This window comes from Corvus hawaiiensis, chromosome 6 (assembly GCF_020740725.1).
Source record: "Corvus hawaiiensis isolate bCorHaw1 chromosome 6, bCorHaw1.pri.cur, whole genome shotgun sequence".
Lineage (NCBI taxonomy): Eukaryota > Metazoa > Chordata > Aves > Passeriformes > Corvidae > Corvus > Corvus hawaiiensis.
Genome location: NC_063218.1, coordinates 56,525,068 through 56,546,473, shown reverse-complemented (window position 1 = coordinate 56,546,473; position 21,406 = coordinate 56,525,068). Strand labels below are relative to the sequence as shown.

The 21,406-nt window shown below is 37.2% G+C and overlaps 1 protein-coding gene across 1 annotated transcript in view; it reads left to right on the top strand.

Annotated features, from left to right (window-relative positions):
• The window catches only part of SPON1 (spondin 1), a 185,802-nt gene that overhangs the window by 48,030 nt on the left and 116,366 nt on the right, over positions 1-21,406 (top strand). The window contains exons 4-6 of the mRNA XM_048306230.1: positions 6,635-6,708; positions 7,382-7,504; positions 11,391-11,539. Coding sequence (XP_048162187.1) covers positions 6,635-6,708; positions 7,382-7,504; positions 11,391-11,539 — 346 coding nt within the window. The remainder of the gene's footprint in view (positions 1-6,634; positions 6,709-7,381; positions 7,505-11,390; positions 11,540-21,406) is intronic.

The following is a 21,406-nucleotide window of genomic DNA, read 5'->3' as shown; positions in this document are numbered from 1 at the left end:
TCTTGACAGATGAAATCTGTCTCAGCTGCACTAAAGAACTGACAAGTCTCTTCTGATGGTTCCAGTCCCACGACTTAACCTCAAGTACTAAAGACACTGCATAAAAATCTTCCTCAGGGAAATACATTCATAATAGTAAGGTCTTTTTCAAGAAGCAGTATTAAGCATTTTAATATTAAATTGTGTTATCTTTGTCTCAGTGGGTGTTAATTTGTTCCATTAATTGTGGCGTTCACCTTCAGGCTCCTGTCAATGCTAGTGAAGTGAAGATTATTTTTGGATTTGAAAACACCAAATCCTTTATTCCAATCTAGATTCCTGCTACTGGCTATCCACTAATCAGTATTTTATCAATGCGTAGGCTTTGCTTTTGACAAATTTTTGTCTGTACAAGCAAATAATTTACTCATTTAAACATAATTTCAGTATATTGCTAGTTGACAACTTTTAAAAAAATAATAGGAGAATGCAACTTCTAAAAATAGTAGGAGAATGATAGCTCTTTTTTGTTTTATCTTCAAATTAGTTTACTTCATGCTTTATAAATATTAAAGATTTAAAACAATTTTTTTAAGGTTCTGGGGAATTTTTTCTGTCTTCATTAACTGGGTGCTCATGGTCATGTTTAAGTTTTAATTATTTTGGGTTTTTTTAATATATGAAAAAGATGGTGTTTTTTTTTTCACTGCCCCAACCTGGAGTGGGGGGAAGGTGATTCAAGAGGGGAGGGGAATATGAGTAGGATATAAAGATTAAAAGCAATGCTGTAAGAGGGAAATTATGCTGTTGCTGTGTCTGTGCAATAATGGCAAAATCAACAGAGGTCGAGCAGTGACCTCAGATCAAGTAGGGAACTTAGGGACAGGTGAAGGAACATGAGGGAGGTTTTGAGATGTGGCCTTTGCCTGCGTGGTTGGTTTTGTTCCCCACCCTTCCATATCAGGTAAAGCAGGCTGGCAGAGGGGGCATGGCTTGAACACCCAGAGAAATCAACTATTTAAGTTCCCTGTGCAAGTGGGTGAGCATCATACAGGTTGCAGAAACCTTAAGCAGAAATAAATTGCAGCTTGATAAGGGTTTTATGTGGTTTTGTTTTTAATTTTGTTTTTAGGGTTTGTTAGTTAGTGCACAAGTGCTTTGCATTGGTTCTTATCACGAGTTAGCTCAGTTATCAGATAACAGGATTTTAAGTTTGGGCTCACTAGCTTGGAAAAAACCTGTAGTCCCACCTTTGGTAGATTGCTTCCATCTTGCTCTGCAAAACCACTGCTTAGAATAATAAGATAAATCCATCCTCCAAACACTCGGTCCTATCCAATCTGTTCTGACTTTCCTTTGCAGAATAATTTATAATGCTTAGCTCTGAAATTCAAGGAGACTGCTACAGAAAGTGGTGACTATCAAAATCCTTGGTGAAGATCTAGCCCATGAACAGCACTGGGCTTTAAGTGATGTTGCTTTTTTGGTTTGTTTTTGTTTGTTTGTTTTTGGGATCTTTTTTGGGGGGGGTTGGATTTTTATTTGGTTTTGTGGGGTTTTTTTTTGCAAGTAATAGGTCATGTCAGAAATTATTGTATCACTACAACTTTTTATCCTGAAGATTTTAGATTTAACATTTATGTCATGCGGCCATTCAAGTAAAGAACAGAGAGATTTCCTGAGGAAAAATATCAGATAGCAGCATGTATAGCTGTGTTTTCCTTCAGAGCTCTTTGTTGTATTATATATGATGGCAAAATTAGTCCTGAAGTCAGTGAGCTCCCTTCTAGGTGTGTGGTGGCAGACCCGAGTATGGTATGAAGGACACCAGAAGGATTTGGAAGCAAGAGGAAATTTCTAAGATAAGCTTTAGAGTGCTTTGCTCTTGCTGTGGGGTTTCTCTGAATTATATTTTCTGACAGTGTATGTGAAATGTTAAAAAATAAAACTGAAGAAGGATACTCTGGTGTCTGTACTGAAGTTTTAGAAGTGAACATGTTTTATTGCTTTTCATGTTAAAATATCCTCATCTTGTGCAGGGATGTAAATGTGGAATTATGGCAACATTGATCGACTTCATGTTAATGTTACTGTGTTTTATCCAACATCAAGTATCAAGTCTGGTTGGTTTGTTCAAACTGTGTTCACAGCACGCTTAAAACCAATGAACAAAACCCCCAAAATGACAACAAAAAAATGTATCTTCTGTTCTAGCTTCTAAGTTATGCCTTAAAAAATAAATAGTTTGCTGCAAATTTTTAGAATTGACCCTTGTCAATATTCTAAAAATTGGCTGCTGACAGATTCTGGTGTAGATGGAGCCTGTCCTGGCTGAGACAGCACACTTTGCTCATTGAAAATTATTTTGAAGAATGTAGTTGTCAAAAATACTATCAGTGTAAAAATTGCTGGGCATCTATTAGCTAAAGGGTTATATAGACTTTCAGAGGAATTTTAATTTGTTTTTAATAAAAGTCTCCTAAATATTAGAAAAAGAAGTAAATATTGTTGGCAAACTTCTGGGAGTTTGTGCTTTCCCTGACCTTGTAAGTGCTTGTCAGAAACACAGGGTTGGCTTTTTTCTAAGACCATGTAGTAGGAAATAAAATGAGAGCATCTTAAATAATGCATTAGAATGACAAAACCCAGTAGCACCAGCAAAATTACAGTAGATGTAAATTCATGGTTTTCACATCACTTTCTAGTGTTAAAGTAAATGGTATATTTAGAAATTCTTTCTCTCCAAAAAAACAACAAACCCAAAAAAGAAAACAACATGATGTTAATTGTTCTCTGTAGCTTTCTGGGTTGGGAAGCAACTTATCATACTGTAATTAAATCAGTGAGGCATGGAATAATTAAAGATAATAATTCTGATAGCTAGAAGGGCAAGACAAGGTTAACTCCCAGGTAATACAGAGCAGGAAAAGTGTCTTATCTGCAACTCAGTAGTTAATTATTATTTCTCAATATCCAAGTAAAACTTGGGGTACCCTCTCCAGCTCTGACAAAACCTGTTTTATTCAAATGTAACTCTAATATTGTACTTAATGGTTTTGATGTAAGCTTAAAAAATGTCGTAGGAACAATTCTTACAAATCCTCTTCCTTACGTCTTTTGTCACATCACTACACCCACAGCAGTAATTCAAAATAAGAGTATTTCTTTTCATGCTAGGATTTGACAAAAGGAGTGAGGAAAATAATCTAAAGCTGTTTCTATGGGAAAAAAAAAAAAGAAAGAAAGAAAAAACCCTTAACTGACTCCTCTGTTTCTGGTATGAACTGGAACGTTCCCAAGGCTGGTCTGAATTTTTATGGTTTATGACATTTCCTGTTTCTTAATATCCCAAATGCAATTTCCGTGTCTTTGGCAGAGCTTTTCACAGCAGGATGGTACAATTGTTGTGGAACTGTGCTGCAGAGGGACATTCTTACTCCATGGAAGTCTTTCAAGGCAGCCTTTTCACACTGCCCTCAGATGTGGTCTGACCAAACTGAGCCAGGACAGGGACATTCCAAAGTAGTACTGCCAGAGCAAATATTACAGAAGTAACCAGATATTGTTGCATTTTGCTGTGAGAGCTACAAAACAGAAATAGTGACACTTTTTGGACAATTCATTTGGTTGGTTTTCTTTAATAAAAGCAGGTGCTGTCAGGTGTAGATATGCCTGTACCTCACAGTTTTGCTCCTTAGTTTGGTGATAGAAAAGCATTAGCACAAATCCAGAAGCCTTGCCTTGAAGAAATTGGGAAACAAACAGATTTTTTGAGTCAAATTTGTTTCCTTTTTCTTTTTTGTTTTAATCCATCACTTTCTGATAGTCAGAGAGAGAAAAAAGTCAATAAGAAAAACAAGAACATGAAGAGCCACTTATATATATTAATATGGGAGGGAAAGCAATTGGATTACCCCTTCCTAGGTTCAGAGAGCACTGGATGTTTGAAGCAGGGGGAAGGATTTATGTAGACTAAGCAGATGTGTACCTTGTGTAAATTCTTAAAAGCTTTCTTGCCTCTCTCTAGAAGTCAGCCATTCCATTTTTAGCTGTTTTATTTAAACCTCAAAGCCAAAGGAAAGAATCCTTAGTCCAAACATCAGAACTTTTATAGCAGAATAAAAATTATGTCCAAAAAAAAAAAAGAAGGGGGAACAGAGGTAGTTATAAAAGCTAGCAAATACACTGAGCAGATGTTTTTGTCTGTGTTCAGTCTAGAAGCTGATTATTAAAACAGTTAATATTTTAAAATAATTTATGATTGAGTATTTGTAAAGTTCTGTGCCTGCTTTTGATATTTATGCAGCCATATAATGTATTTATCCTGGTGCATTTGGAATCACTATAAAAAATCCCATTTAAATAATTGGCTCACCGTATAGTTTCAAACACAGCTGAAGAGACAATGACTCAGAAAGCTGTGAAGCTTTTGTTATTAGAAAAGGAACTGTTCCCTTGACATTTTACAGTGACAAACTAACTGCAGCAAAAAGGATAATAGAAGTAGACTTCAGGCTTCAAACAATCTTTCTCTGTTTTTTTTTTTTTTTAAATAACTGGTAACTGCTTCTCAAATACCCATAATACCTTTGTTATCTGCAAAATCGAGATCTTTATCAAACAGCTGATTTTATATTTGTTTGGATTAAGATAATAGAATAATTTAGGTTGGAAAGGACTTCTGGAAGACATTTAGTCCCTTTTTCTGCTTAAACTAGGTTACATCAGTTTGGTTGTTCCCTCAGTAGGTTGCCAAGGCATGGATCCGATGAAGTTTTGAATATTTCCAGAGATGGAGGTTGCACAAGCTGTCTAGGCAGCCCATTCCAGGGTTAAATCTCTTTGATTATCCTCATGATGAGAGAAGTTTTCCTTGTATCAGCATGGCATTTCTTGTACCCCCACTTTCTGTCACCTTGCAGTGTAGCATCCAAAAAGTCTTTAAATTTGGCTTTGGCTTTCACTATGAAGGCTGGAAAAGTTAAGGTAGCATGCCACTGTCACAGATTGGCCATTGGGCTCTATTCTTCCTGGCAGTAGTTCTGGTAGTTATGTTTGTTTTATTTTTTCCTCCTTATTTCTTATTAGAAACCCTGGAAGAGGTTTCTCAGGAAGTTTCTCACATACTTGGTCAGTGCCTTCTGCCACCCTTTAAGTTGTGCCTTGGCAGCTCCTAAATCAATAAAATACAGCTAATTCTGGGTTTCATTCACTTGCTGCTATTTGCTCCAGGCTCTGATTTATCCCTTCTTAAGATGAGGCCTGGGAATCTTCTTTCACCAAACACTGGCAGGTCAGTCGTGTCCTTGCTTTTACCAAAATTCAGTTTGCTCTTCTCTGTTTCACGCTGCTTTTCCACAGTGTTGGTTGGTTGCCTGTGTTTGCCTTTCCCACATGTTCCTTTAGGAGATGTCAGCCCTGTTAAGGATTAACAGTTTTTTGCACCCTTTTCAGGTAGATGTAGCTGTAAGAGATTTGCAAAACCCAGTTATTCTCCTGGGTGCTTTATAAGGTGAAAAGAAGGATTCCTTCCTCTCCTACTCTGGCCTTGCATCTTGGCAAAGAAAGTACAGTAAAATTGCATCTTATTTTTGATAAGTATGGGTGGGACGTTGTCAAAGGAAGGTTCCATGACTGCAACAACACATCTAAGCATGTACAGTCTTACTTTTCCTCTCACTTGAGCTGTCATGAGTGAGGAATAATTCTAGAGAGATGAAGAGAACTATTTGACTAATACTGAAGTAAGACAAGAAATTGGCCCTTGCTGTTTAGAGTTTTAAATACAAGTGATGGTACAAAATGTTGCTGGAAGAATGTGTACTTGTACTGGTAAACAAGGAAGAGTGCCAGCTCCCAAAGCACGTTGTCCTCAGGAGGCTCTCTGTCCATAGATTGTCCTTGAATTTAACCAAAATCTGTTTTCTTATAGAAAGAAGATAAAGTTTACATGTGAATTAAATTGTTATAGTTAAAAATGGTCAAAGAATCTAGTTAAAGTTTATTTGGGACTAAATATATCCAGCCCCCCTCAACTGAGGAGCTGAGGCACCGAGGCTTGGAAATTTACATTTTGTTTGAACTATAAGCCTCAATAAAATATTCTAGATTTAATTAATTTTAAAGCAACTTGTCTTTTGGAACCTGTGAATTGCTTTCAAAGATTCTACCTTATGCTAGCTTTTTCTACCTTCTGTTTTACATGATATTTGCACTGAGTTGCTGTCACAGATCAGAAGTACTTATCTCTTTAGAATTCCATGTAGTTTCCTATGAACAGCTGCTTACTTTAGCTGAGCTGTTTTCTGACTGAAATCGAATATAACTTCAGTATTTAAATATAAGATTTGGTTGAAATATTGAATGCTCAGTTGACTGCTATGCATTCCAAGAGCACAGATCCTCACCATATGCCTATGACCACTTCTCTAGGGGTGAAAATATTTCAGGTTTCTGTAAAATGCAATGAAATTAAAATTCAAATTGAGATAAAAATATCTTTAATCCCATATTGCGTAAACATGTTGTCAGTACAGGGAAGTATAACTATATCTTAGCAGTCCAGTTCTCTCCTTTTGCTAATTGATCACTAATTTTCTTTTTGCTTTAAGAAATAAATATATTTCAAATGATTTTTTTTTTTTCCTCTTTATAGAGCCAGTATCGTGCAGAAGCGAATAATTTATTTTCAAGATGAGGGCTCTCTCACCAAAAAGATTTGTGAGCAAGGTAAGGTAAAGTAAAAACATCTTTCTGACGACCTTGTTGTGCTTTGCATATTTCTCTTAACTCATTGTCTCAAACTAAGATTTGGAGGACTTGAACAGTTTCATCCGGGTTTAAATTTGGGATCTTTCTTTCAGTTATGTTCTTCCTTTTCACGTATACTGCATCTCATAGAATCTTCCTTGCCTCCCCCTAAATGTGATACTTGCAACTTTTTACCTGCTCTTTGTGTGATACCCATTGGTTTCCAGAGAACTTTGTTTATTGAATCCTGGGCTATTTCTTAAACCTAACTGTTGAAGTTGGTAATTGCATCCCACTGGAGAATTCATATTCTTTGACTGTCAGAAATTTCCAGCCTATTGTGTTTTGAGATAAACTGAGGTTTGTCCTTATCAGATAAAAACCAGAAACAAACCCCTTTTGAATCTGAAGATAACGAAATTTTCACGCCTTCTACTTAAAAAATGCAGATTTAAATCATTTCATCCACTTAAAAGCACGGTACAGATATTTCAGGGTTGTAGTTGAGTCTAATGGCAAACTTAAAACTAAGCAAAGAAACTCCCATGTTTAACTCAGGTTTATTTCCTGGAGTATTTATTATGGAAGCTTCACTGTCCTCACTGGTTTTGAGTTGTAGCCATTTTCAGTGGGTACTTTGATGCTTTTTCAGACTCAGCCTCGGAAGGTGTGACTGACAAACCAATTTTGGATTGTTGTGCCTGTGGAACTGCCAAATACAGGCTGACATTTTATGGAAACTGGTCAGAAAAAACACATCCCAAGGATTTTCCACGTGAGTATCCTTCCTTTACTTGTACCATACAGGGGCTCTGAAGAGGGTTGGGGCTGGTTGTGTGACACAGAATCACTTATTTACAGCTCAGCAGTGTAAATTATGACATACATGGAATCCTGCTGACATTCAGCGCTGAAAATCAATGGATCTTTCTGCACTGAAGTTACCAGTAACTTCTGTCAGTGTGCCTGACATTTTGAGCCCTTATGTGTATGAGATTGCATTTGCAGGATATCTTTGTGGGAAGAAAGGTTCCTTTGGTTTTTTTTCTTATTGGAAGCTTAGACTGGCTTCTAATGTAGGGGTAGGGGGCAAGATTTTAAGAAAAAGGTCACAAAGCATGGGTTACACACTAATATTTTGATTTTTCAGCCATGCCAATCTATCCAGTTTGTTTTACTTCAAAGTATTTTGAATTATTTCAGTTAGAGTTGGTGAATTTCGAATCTTGCTGCCCAAGGATATTAATTGTATATATAGAACTAAGAACAGTTTGTCTTCTTTGTCTTTGTTGGTTGAATACCCAAATAAAAAACACCCTCTGAACTTTGCCTGCCTCGGTTTTTAAGTGTCAGAACTAAAGAATCAGTATTTTTGTTGCAAGTTTGCTTTTACCTAAGTATCTGTAAAAAGCTGAAGTTACAAAACTGTGTATTATGCACTTGGTCTTTCATTACTGACTCCACAGTCTGTGGGAAAAAAGGCTAGGAAGGTATTTAAGAATATGAGTCACATTTACAGGTCTTTAAACTTTGTTACGTTTTCTGTGGCTGATGCTTATTATAGAGACCTTTTATATTGATTAAAAAAAATATTATTATTGTCCCAGTGTCAGAATATCCTCATATAACTCAAATATGGTTTGTATCAGCTCATAGTTTTAACAGCCTAAGCAATATTGCTTGTGTTGAGTTTGAAGCACAGCATTGTTCAAATGCTGTTGGTCAGCATAATATGTGGGAGATAAAATAAGCAAAGCCAATAATTGCAGGAATGCTCTTTTAGGCTATTGGATGATTTAAATATCTGCTGAGTGTGAACTTTATGTGCACTATTTGCATGGATTCAGCTGGTGCTCAGAAACAGGCCATGAGAAAGTGACTGAAAGCTACAAAATTCCTGTGACTTAGTGATGTAATACTGAGCATAAATGGCCTTTTCTTTTACAGCCAAATCAGTGAACTCATGAAGGGTATGGATGCATGATGGAAAATAAGCAAGTTGCAATAGTTTGCTACAGTAGAGCCCTCTGTAGCCTGCTATCTCTCCCCAGTTACAAAATGCTGAATTAAATCAATATATTACTTAAACTGGAAAAGTGAAAAAATGCCCATTTGGTACTTACATGATTAATCTCAGTAATAACAGCTAATAAGATTTTACATTAAAATTTCTAAGTTGAGGAAAAGATCTCATTCAGATATAGTGATGTGAAAAATGAAAACTAGTCATTGGCATTGTTCTTTAAAATGCTGAGCTTGTGCAGTAATTACATCAAAATAAAATGTTACTCATTGTGGACTGTGGTAAATCACTAATGATTTGCCAAGCCACTCCATAAAAAATTCTGCTCTATTCTTGTACCATCAATAAGGCTGGAATAGAAAGCAGATCATAAACTTTGTTTTGCATCTTTTCTTTATTTTCTGATTTGTTTTTAAAAAGCCCTAAAGATTAAGCAGTTTGTGCAAAGCATCTCTTCTCTCTGGGTATCACCCATTTTTGATAACAGAAATCCACATGCTCTTCATCATGATACGATATGATATGAGCACATCTGTGAAATGTGTCAGAGGATAAATTCTCATGTTGTGATGGCACCTTGATTTTTCTGCAAAAATACACAAATAAGTCTATAAATTGAGAAACTACTCAAAACTATAAGAATGAAATGAAATAACAGCACTGGAAAGCTGTCAGTGTTCTGTTCGCTGTCTTAAGACCTAGAGGGTGACATTGGATGCAAAATAGCTCTGGCCTTGTACTGCTCAGATTATCTCATAAAGAGAAGTTTCTTTGATGGTTAGAGGAAAAAGCTTAGGAAATACCAAGTTGTCTCTGTGTTCTCATAAGAAATGGATGGTTCAAGGTGAGGAGTGAAACACTTGCAAATGCAGCAGGGTTTTGTGAAGAGTTTAGGGAAGATGTGGTGTGATGTGGAACAGCTCATTTGGGCAGGTAGGGGGGCCAGGAGCTTTCTCTGCAGAGCCAGTGTCTTCAGGGAGGGCTCCTTGGTGGAAGAGGCTGTGCTCTGATTGCAAAGGCATCAGATGTTCCTGTCCTGTTCGGGGCAGGGGGGGAGAGAATCTTTGGAGCACAGGGAACAATTCCTTATCCATTTGACTAAAGACTTACAGGCGCTCAGGTTCCTCTCTGTGGTGACACATTTTTGTTTTGTAGGGACTATTCTCTTTCAAAAAGTTTCAGTGCCACTTGCTGTGTTTCAGGGTAAGCTGCTGTCTGTGGCTTGTGGGGCAGTCAGACCCCTGTGCTAGGGAGAGAGGATGGGCAAAGCTGGAGTTCCCACCACTGGAGCTGAGTGACAACACCTCTCTGTGCTTTGACAGGGTGCCACTGTATATTTGAGGACCAATTGCTAGATCTCAGATCAAGAAATCATCTCCTGACATTGCAGTCTCTTCAGCTATGGAGGAGGGAAGGTTTAGTTTGGTTTTATTCCACATTTAGGGCTCAATTACTGCTTAGCTTTAGTTGATTCTGAAAACGTCAGGCCTGCTACAGTTCAGAGCTCTGTTAGGTGTATTTTGGTCCAAGTTTAGGACTAAGGAAGCTGTGAAGGCTCTGTGTGCTGCTCTGCTAGGCCATCTCCCTCATCTATCTATTCTGCTTCCTACACTTTTCTAGCTTTTTTTCCCCTGCTGTTGGTGTTCATTTTTATTTCTAATCTATTTTCTACTCTCCCATGATTAGGTTCCTGCATCTGATTTTGTACAATTCTCTACACTGTCTTCTTCAATTTCATTGTTCCACCCCTCACATCTTAAATTTGCATTCCTTTTATTTACTTCATTATTCATTTTTCATTCATTTATTCAGTTTGCAGCTGTTTTTACTGCTGCTCTCTACCTTTCACATTGCAAAGAAAAATGTTAAATATTGTCTCACTCCATCATTCTGACTCCCTCATCTCCTACAGTCCTTGCCTTATTACCAGACTGTCTTCTTGTGTGAGCAGTTCATTTTCTCACCCTTTTCCTTTAAGCCCATATATCTGCAGAAGGTTATTTGACACTTAACTGAATTAATTTTTATTTCCAGGACTGTGGGACTTCTGTGACTCCTTATTTCTGCTCAATTCTCTTTTCAATTCCATCTTATTTCTCTACTTTTTCCTTAAACTTTTTTTTTTTTTTTGTTCAACAAGACAAGAAACAAGAATGGGAATCCTTTTGCTTAGCTCTACAACTCTTATGAGAAATCTGAGCAAGAAAACTCTGTGACTATAGAAGTGAATACAGCAAAATTTACTTTGGTGCCTTCAGTAAGGAAAAAACTTGCTGTTAAATCTGAGGGTGACCACTGAAGTCTTCCCTTGCAGGTTTCCTTTTAAAATATTTGACATAGAAATTTAAAATTAAAGGTTTCCTAAACTTTCTGAAGTGAGATTTTTGGTGAAGAAAAACTATACTAAGCCTATTTGTTTTGTGGGGCTGCTTTATGCTCGATTTCTGTCAGTCACTGGCTTGTTCTTACTGCTCTGAAGATGTGGTGTGTTGGTGTAGTGAGAACTGACAGCATGCAAAACCCTCAAGAGTGGGGACTTCAAAACTTTATTAAAAGTCAGGAATTATGCTTTGAGGCTGTCTTGATGATTGTTTGATTTGTTTTGTTTTGTTTTGTTTGTTTTTTTTCCCCCGAAAAGGACGCACCAACCACTGGTCTGCGATCATTGGTAGTTCTCACTCCAAGAACTACATCCTGTGGGAGTATGGAGGATATGCCAGTGAAGGTGTCAAACAAGTTGCAGAGCTGGGGTCCCCTGTGAAGATGGAAGAAGAAATTCGACAGCAGGTAGGTGTATTTCAGTGCATACTTTAAAAAAAGGATCCTCTCTTGACCTGCGAACAGTCTGTCATTGACAATGTCTCTGAATGTAATTTTGCCAAATAATTCTCAGTTAAGTAGAGAAGGAGCTCTTCCTGTCTTTCTAGACTTGTTCTTATACTGGCAAGAGTTTTTGTCTAGGAAAGGACAAGTAAGTGGCAGCATTCTAGACTTAGAAAATCTGTGTGCCACATGAAGCATAAATCAGAGGTAGCAAAGTAAAACTCACCTTTTCAGGCTTAATTGGGAAGAATCATGAAAGTTTTTGCTAAGAGAAAACCTTGAAGACAGCCAGCAATATCCCTGCCTTAAAACAGTGACGGATTATGTATCATTGAGATACACTTTGCAGAATGCTACATTTTGCTTTTTGATGAATCACCTCATGTTGTGTTATACAAATACATACAGTGCCGTGTTTCCCTGTTCATCATTATTTGTGTTCACAAGCATGCTTTCCTTAATAACCTCTTTTACAAAGAAAATAATCTATTCCTTAATTTTGAACACGTGCACGAAGCCCTCTGTACATACAGTCACTTTTTCCACATTTGTGTGGATCTTTCCTATATTTGACACTTCTGAAGATGAAGTCAGCAAAAGTAAAAGCAGTGTTCAAGATGATATTGTTGATTAATCATTCTTCCTTCTGGTAACTGCTGCATGTCAAAGACACAGTATTTCGAGACCTACAGGGTAGGTTGTATACAGGATTACACAAAGAGATACAAAAAAAAAAAAAAAAAAATTCAATTATATTTATATAAACAGTATAAAATTACCTCAGAGACTGTTTTGCTCGCGAGAAAACTTGTATAGTGAAAAGCTTTGTGTGCTAAATTCAATTTGCTTTTTTGTGATGCTTAAGTGTATATAATCATGGTACAAGAACAGCTGGTGTATTTGACAAGAAACTCCCAAAGCCAAGAAAAATAAAATAAAACCAGCTTATAACTTAATATATAAAAGGGATAGAAAAGGAATATGAAAGGGAAAAAACAATTTCATTGTGGGGCAAAATGTGATCATGGATGCATTATTTTTTAACCCATCATAAACCTTGGTGTACTTGGAAATAGAAAGTAGGCCTTGATCCTATGCCGAAAAGTGGCTGGGTTTTATCCCAGCAATATAATATAAACCCAGATGGATGAAAATGATAGCAGAATATTGTGTATACCACATGTAACTTACCATTTTTGCTGCTTACTTGGGAAATCAGTATTTTCTTGTAGTAGGCCCACATGGAATGAAGGAAATCAGCAATTTTGTATTGAAGAAGATAAATTCTGTTACAGTCTTGATTAATACTCTATAAAATAGGGGTTTGGCACATCTGAATTGGGACTATTCAAAGATTAGGTCTTCTTTTGAAGCAGCAGGAGCAAGGGGGAGGTATGGGGTGAGGAGCAAGCAGAGGTGCATTTATGAAAGGTGACGCTGAGTAGTGGGAGAAGGGCAGTGAATTTGAAGGGAATATGGAAAAAAATGAAAATCATGCCTCTGCTTACCAAACCTGGCTTCTTTGTCACTATGTGCCATGTGTTTGCAAAAAGGGGATGTATTTATACCCAGGATTCAAATCAGAGCACCTTGTGGCTTTCAAAGCACTTCAGATCAATAACTGGCTACAGTTTCAGGGGCTGCTGAGATTGAACATGAAATTAATGAACGTCGCAGTTAATTCCAACACTGGGATGTCTGATTGGGTCAACCCTGCAGTAATTCATGATTCTCCTGGGTCAGTTTATCCAAGCAATGAGCCTGTGTTCTAACTGGCTGTTACCTAGAACAGTGCAGCATGTCATCAAATGCCATAACATTTTTATTGAGATTATTTGAATTTTTTTTCTTTTTAACATATTCTTAAGCTGCACTGATATTTTTGAGAGATTTTGAGGTAAAATTCTGCAACCAAGACAGCAGAACTAGTTATGCCAGGAGCTAATTTGCTGACATGTAAGTCAGGCTGGTATTTTTTTTTTTTTTTTAATTGCACTTTGTCCCTTAAAGTATCCCTACCTGCCTTGTGATTTGATAATGTTGTTTCCTTCCCCACGTTTCAATTTACCCAGGATCTATTTGCTCCTTTTCCATTTCTTACTCTACCTCTCTTTCCCCTCTCTGCTGTCCTCCCAGTCTTGTATTGTGGGTTGATGGGAGGATCAATTCATTAAACTCATTCTCCAAACAGCTTTGACGTTTTTGAAAGCACAGGAAAGGCAGCTTTTGTAATTCTGGTGCCTGGACTCAGAGCTCACTCACTGCAGTTAAGGCACTTCTTCCAGGGCCACACCTGGATTTGGGAATCTGCTGGGTGTCTACTTTGTTTTGTAGGGAGTTTCTTAGGTGAACACATATTAGACACATATTTATGTAACCAGCATCTGTCACAGGCCTTACCCAAGGTTTTATTAAAGAAAAAAATCTAATTATTTATATGTTTTATTACCAAAAATTTGTAGTGTATACAAAACCAACAACAACAACAAAAAGGTCTGTCTTTCAAGGAGCTTTGTTAAGAAGTGTCCTAACAATTACGTGTCATTAAATAAAAGATCCTCAAGCGTGAACATTTGCTCCCCCTATGACAGGATGCTGCATCATCATCAGTTTTTCTTCTTGACCTGGCACCTTGGGCTGCTCTGGTTTGTGTTGTTACTGTAAAGAGCCTGTGTGGGATTTTTGCATGGATGATCCTGGGCACTGTAAACTTGCTTTGTAGTTTGTTTATCTGGGAGAACTTAAAGGAACTAATCAGCCTTTTTGTTAAAGTGTTCCTGGCAGCCTGGAAGGAAAGCCAGGCCACATAAGAGTTGTACTAAAACAATCTGTCAAGTGGTTGATGTGTACAATAGGATAATTCATGCGTTACACTGTAGGGGTTATAAATGAACAAAGGATGGAAGAGGAATTATGTGAGGGGAAGAATGTGCTCTGACCTCACATATCTCTGAGATATATTCACACTCTCACTTTGAGAAATTCTGAATTCTCCAGAACCCATCATTTGATAAACAGGCTCATAGGAAATGAATGCAGAATTTGAAGGGGAAATTTTGCATTCAAATTGGGATTGCTCTGTTTAAACAAATGAACAAAAAACCAAGATGGTTAAAACATGAATCAGAAGGAGTAAAGTGTAATTCTAAATCTCATGTCCTAGGCTAATGGGACAAGATTCAAATAGAAACATTGTTTTAAATATCTCTCACCTTAAGAGAAATAATTTGGTTTTGCCTAATTATCTCTGAATAAATATGCAGTCATTTTGCCAACAATTTTTTTTTTAAACCAAGATAAGTAATATTCTGTAGCTTGCATCTTTCTCCAGAAAAAGCAGTGTGTACTCTCTGCATGCTCCCTATGGAGCCATAGGTGACATTCTTACGGATTTGGTTTAATGCTCTCTGAAATGTCAGTCAGTGGGATGACTTCTTAGATTGTCTGCAGCATCCCCAGATGAAAGCTGACTGTGCCGCCAGACCTTTCAGAAGAACAAGTTCTGTTTTTCACGAAGATGCTTGTAAAGTTTTAGACACATGATAATGTGTGAATTGAAGGTGAAACCTGAAACAACAAAAAATTTCTATAGAAAAAAATGTGCAATTGTTATGACTCCATCCAAACATTTGTCTCTACAAAATAGTCCTGATTTGGATTATTTTAATAAAAAAAGAAAAGAGAGTAAAAATTAAAGTAACTTCATAGTTGGATTCATCCTGATTGATTGATTTTTTTTAAGGTAATTTCAGTATTTCAGTTGAATAGTTATCATTTTATTACCCATTTTGTAAGGCAGTGCTGTGTTCTTCCACAGAAGAATGGGGTCACTAGATTTTCCTGGCTGAGGCTGGTAAATCACCTGAATTACAAAGAGAAATCTGCAGGATATTGATCACCTTTTATTACAGCACTGGGCAAATTACTGTGTTTACTGAAACAAGCTCAAAATTTGCTTTTTGAATCAGCTGCTATTGTGTGCTTAGAGAGGTTAAAATTAGCCAACCTGGGAGGTTCAACTCAGTTGACTTGTGCTTGACAGAACAGCTGAAAATTCTCCCTGAACACTTCACCTCAGAGACCAGGATACCCCTGACACAATGCCTGGGAATTAGGCTGGGAATTGCACTGGGAAACTGCGGTTGTTGTTGAAATTATTCAGTCTCTGTTTGTTCAAAAGAACTAAAAAATTAGTGACAACATGGTGGCTTGGCCTTCATTGCAGGAGGAGATTGGAACAAATGAAGGGTCTTTTGCCATGAACTAATACTGACATTCCTGCTGTTATTCTTACTGATGGAAACCAGAAGGAATTGGCCACCTGGGATGTTTTACCTTTGCCTAGCCAAACCTTCAGTTAATGGCATTAACACACACACACAGAGCCCCTTTCTCGTCAGTCCCCAGGGAGGGCATTTTTGTTCCCATCCAGATTTCAGAGGCACCAGCCTCTCCCTGTTGAAAAGACAGGAAAATTATTGTGGCCATGAAGTCTGATATGAAAAGCATCACTGTGGCTCTTCCAAATGATCCCAAAGCCCTTTAGGTCTCTGTGCAAAGCCCATAGAAATGTTCAGTGGTTTTGGACTTGGTGTAACAGTGAAGCAGCAGAACTCTGTCCCAGCATGCTTCCCACTTTAGTTACAGCCTGACAGCATGGTTTTAGTGGGGGATTTATTCTAATTCTGGACAGATCAAGCTGCTTGGTCATAAATTTGTTTTTAGACTTCTGTTTGCTCAGTTAGACTGCTCTGCACTCTGTGCATACACCTCTGAATTACGGTATTTTTTAACGCCTTTTGAAAAGGTTAAATGGTAGATTTATCATGCTTTCCTTTTGGAAGATATACCTTATGTAATAATTCAAAATCTCTGGCATTTTGGTAATTAGGAATTTTGAAACCCTTGTATACTGTGCTAAATTTCATAAGGTATTTCCGCCAGAAAGAAATTGTTGTCTACTTGTGTCATAAAGAGAAGCTTTATGTGCCAATAAATAACACGTACAACAGGGCTCAGAACCTCTCTTCTGGGGGGGGGGGGTCCATCTTTTAATAAACTTCTGTTGGAAACTGCAATTAGAATGATTCAGTTTGTGCTGTTTTCTTTAAAAAACAAACAAAAGTGTTCATCCCAACTCCATTCTTTTTTTAGTATCTGATGACAATAAAGATGTGCTTGTCTAATAAAAAGTGAACTGATGCAATCTGTGCCACAAAACACCTTTTGTTAGCCTAAAAGCCCTTGAAGGTAATGACTCTTTCACAAAATTAAGCTCTGACAAACTATTATTAAGTGGTGTATTATTTTCTGGGCCAAAACATGAAAGATTCAACACACTTTTATTAGTTCAGCCAATAAAAACTGAACAGAAAAATTTGTGCTTATTTGGGTACTCTGAAAATACCGTTGTCCTATGGATAAACTGCTGGTGATGAGAGCACAGTCCTTGTTCCACTGTTACTCCATGTGTGGTTCTTCTGTTTGTAGGGTTGTGAGAGGTGGCAGATGTTGAACACATTTTGTGCAAAATGTTTTTTCTATTATTGTGGTAATCTCCCTGGTCTGGAACACCAGGCAACATATAATTTTGAACTTTTATTTAGCCTTTGGTCAAAACTTTAGCAAAATAATGGCTTAGTTAATAATGCTTTTTCTCTTCATTTCTTCCTGCCTTCCCTCATCCATTGTCAGCTGGAGACTGTTCTTTCTGGTAATAAACAAGGAGAGATAATATTTGAAAAACTAAACTAATTTTATTTGTTTAATTTTCTGTGCTTTAATCAGCCTTTTGCTATTTGATTAATCAATAAGGCACCTTGATTTTTAAAGCTCCAAGTTGTGAGTTCTCATGTTGCTTAATGAATTCCAAAGGTTTCACACCTCTAACTTTTATGGGAGTCTTTGAGATTTTGCCCTCTGAATAACTGCCCAGTAATTGATATGAAATGATTTGCATAACCAAACAATGAGTTACAGTGTTAAGTTAGCTCAACATTTAATTTCTCCTTCATTTGCCTCAATTTGTCTTGCTGCTTATTTTCTTCTGATCATCACAGACCGTCCATTTCTAATATAAAACAGGGAGAAGCACACCTTTTCAGTAATCAGGTTCTCTTTGAATAAAAGATTTTCAAACTTTTTTTGCAGAAAACAGACCCTTCAAGAAAAAAAAAAAAGCAGTCTAAACACAAAGACCTGTCTTCTCAGTGAATTCTGATGCTAAATTGTGTAGAAATGGGACTTATCAAAATTCCTACCATTTTTTCAATCTCTCTAATAGCTCAGAGGCCCATCAAAGCTTATGAAGATTTTCTCTGGCTCTTTGATATCTGTCTGGATTGCAGCAAAGCAATGCTAGAGGAGGGCAACTGTTGCTTATGGTAGATCCATTCATTTGGGTGCATGCAATAATTTTGGTTCTCCAGTACACAGACATAAAAGTCACAAGGAAATGTCACCTGTTTGGGACAATATGATTGGGTTGCTAGACATTATTTGCTAATTTTTGTATTTTAAAATACCTTACCTTTTCATTTCCTGCAGTTAGATCTTATCATGCTGTTCTGCTGTCACACAATTATTACCATCCTGTGGCAGATTCATCCAGTGGAAAGATGTGATGAAATTACTTGCAAATTATTTTCCTTCAGTCTACCACTGTTGTACTTTTAAAACACGAGCATTTTAGGTGATTCTTCTTGTGCTGCTGATACTGAGGGACCAGCTCCACCTGATAGCAGAAGTTCAGCACTCCTAACACCAGACTCTGGTTAGAGAAATTAGTTGTGTTAATTGCAACTCTTCTGGTTTGGAATGGCAGCTCTGAATCCTAACATGGCAGAGCAGCTGCATTTGAGTGACTCTGAGGCACTCAGGAACTGTCTTGTAGCAACACAAGCTGAATGTTAAGCAACACAAGATGAATGTTAAGTAACACAAACTGCAGAAGAGGTAACACCAATAATGCTGAATTGTTTGTCAGGTATACAGAGCAGATGGTTGGGCTCCTCCTTCTGTGGGAGACACTGCCCAAACTCCTGTGGACTTTAGCAAAGTCTGCTTTTTAAGGGTCAGAGTACAACTAAAAATTAAATTAGGGACCAGTCGATTTCTCTCTGAATAGTTTCCTCTGCAGTGGCTCAACCTGTAATTAAAATGCAGTGGCTGAATAGCCGGTGGCATTCAGCTGCCTATTAAGGAGATGCTGCAAAGGCTAAACAAGGGTCTGAACTCTCATTAGCAGCATTTGTCAGGAACCACAGGATCTTCCTTGTTTTCTCTCTTGTTGCATTGTAAATATTGTTCAAAGGAACAGCATGCAATAACAGCTGAGGCTGAAGAGTCCTACCAGCTCATTTGACTTGCAAATGCTTAATTATTCAGACAAATTTTCAACATGAACAAAAACTAAAGAAATAACCCACAATGCAAAGTTTGTCATTCTGGGATTAACTTTCTGGGGGGTTGTTTGCTTAGAAACCTCAGTTCAGAACTCCCACTCTGTATCAAATGCTTATTTCCACCTAAATTTCAGCAGAACAGTTAGAAAAATACCATGGTACAAATATCATACATACAAACACTGCTTAGCCTGTGTCCTTTTCCAAGACAGCTCTTCTCAGTTAGATATCTCGATCACAGAGACTGATTTAAAAATTTATTTATGGCATTTAATGTTCAGAGAATAGAAATATTCAGGTATTATGTTGCATCTGTATTAATATGTAATAGATCAACTAGTTCAAGACACTGAACAGGGAGGATATTCATAAGTCTTGAAATGAAGTTTTAACTTTGTTTTCCTGGATTGCTTTTCTAGCCTGAATCCAAAAGGCCTCTAATGTGTTGTAGTTTCTGTCAGTCAAAACCAGAAGCAGGAATACTTATTTTTAGTGGGGGGGAGGTTAATGTTATTGGCTAGACTTTAGCTCAGGAAAGAACGACGTGCTTGCAGGTTGTGCGTTTCTTTGAAGTTCACCAGTCAAATATGGATGGAAAAGAACTTATGCATGAATTTAGGGACTGTAATAAATGCTGCAGCCTGAAACAGCTTCTAGGGTTAACACCGGCTTGGATGAAAATGTCTGCTGTTGTACTTAACTGCTGGTAACAAACTCTAGATTCCTTTTAAGACGATGTTTCTGGATTCTCCCTCAGTCAGCTCTCTCCTTTAAACACACCTCAGCTTATTATATTCTTGCTTCAGTCAGTGATACCTTCAAATAAATACCCCTCCTTATAGCATGGGGTGTATTCTGCTATTTCAGGATCATTCTGTGGGAAAGAAGCCATACAGAAGTTACTGGAAAGGAGCCAATCGAGAGTAGAGAGGGTCCAATGCAAGTGGTTACTTGCATTGACATTCACCCCTATTTGATGCCAGTATTTTAGCAAATGATATAAAACAATGGGCTCAAAAGTAGGTATATTCATAACTAGAAATGTTCTACAGAAAATTTGTTTTCAAATAAAAATGTGGAAATTTAAGGGAGATATTAGGCTGTACCACAACAAGGAAGTTGATGGATAAACACTGGGTACCTCAAATGTTTATTTTCTTCTTTCTGAGTGAGAAGAGGCCATCACTATATCTGGAGTTGTCTCAGGGGTGTTTAAACACCTTGCACCTTACCAATATAGCGAGTCATCTTGTTTGGACAAATCAGTCTATCCTCTTAATATGGTTTCTTCTATAAAATACTCCTCAATCTTAGGAAAGGACAAAAAAATTAGCTAAGAGACTGGATAAAATAATCTATTTACAGAAATGGGATGCATCTTAAAATTATTGTTTGTGCTATATTCCCTATAAGTTGGCAATACTAATTTAGATGTTGAGGATGCAATGATTTTTGTCCTTCTCTCCTTCCTTTATAACTGTACTCTTGAATACTTTCAATAGTTTTAGTGCATTCGGTGCTTTAAAAGTATCTTATTTAAGTATCAACATAGAAAACAGAATTTTTTAAAATTCTATTTTTGAATTCTGTTGAACTATGGAAAGAAGAAAGAGTTTTTAAGCATTTTTAAATTACAGACTGAGAGAACATTTGGGCTACACAGTTAATGGTGTTATTTTGATTCACAAGCCAGATCAATTATTGATATTATTTGCAGGTTTGTGGGTTGCTTATTGAATATCTGACAGATGCACCTCTAAACCAAGCAAGAATCAGAAAGAGTGAGTGCATTTGTGCTTCAGGATGGTTTAAACTGAATGATATGAGATGGGATTTTAGTGCTCTTGTTTGGATATATATTCCTGCATTATTTGACAGTGGAGGGATAGTGGAAGAGAATGGGTGATTTCTTGAAGAACTTAATTTTCAGCATACCTTGATCAGAACTGCAGATTTTCTGTGAGAGTCAGAGGAATGAAGACAGGGAAAATGGGCCGTCGTGGGTTTGCAGAAGGTGGAAGACAAACCCTTGTACTTCTAATCCAATACTGACTTAAATCCCCAGACGCTTTTTAGTGCACTTTTTCTTGTTCCTTACATTTATGCTTCAAAACATCAAAAATGCAGCATTTTAGTGTTCTTCCAAAACAATTAGTTCAGTTTAAACACTCAGCTGCATCACTGCTGTTACTCCATGCTCACAGCTTTACTTTCTCAGAGCAATTTTCAGAACATGGGAATTTCTTTGCTTCTTTTCTTCCAGCAGCTGAGAATGGTCCTCTAAAAGCAGCTTTCCACAGCTCTGTGCAGTGCATTCTGCTGAAGACTTCACAATGTGACTCGTGCTTTTAAAATAAAAACTAAAGGAAGAAATAGATCTTTGTCATCATTAGCTTAAAGCAATGTACACAAAGTGGAATGTATGTGT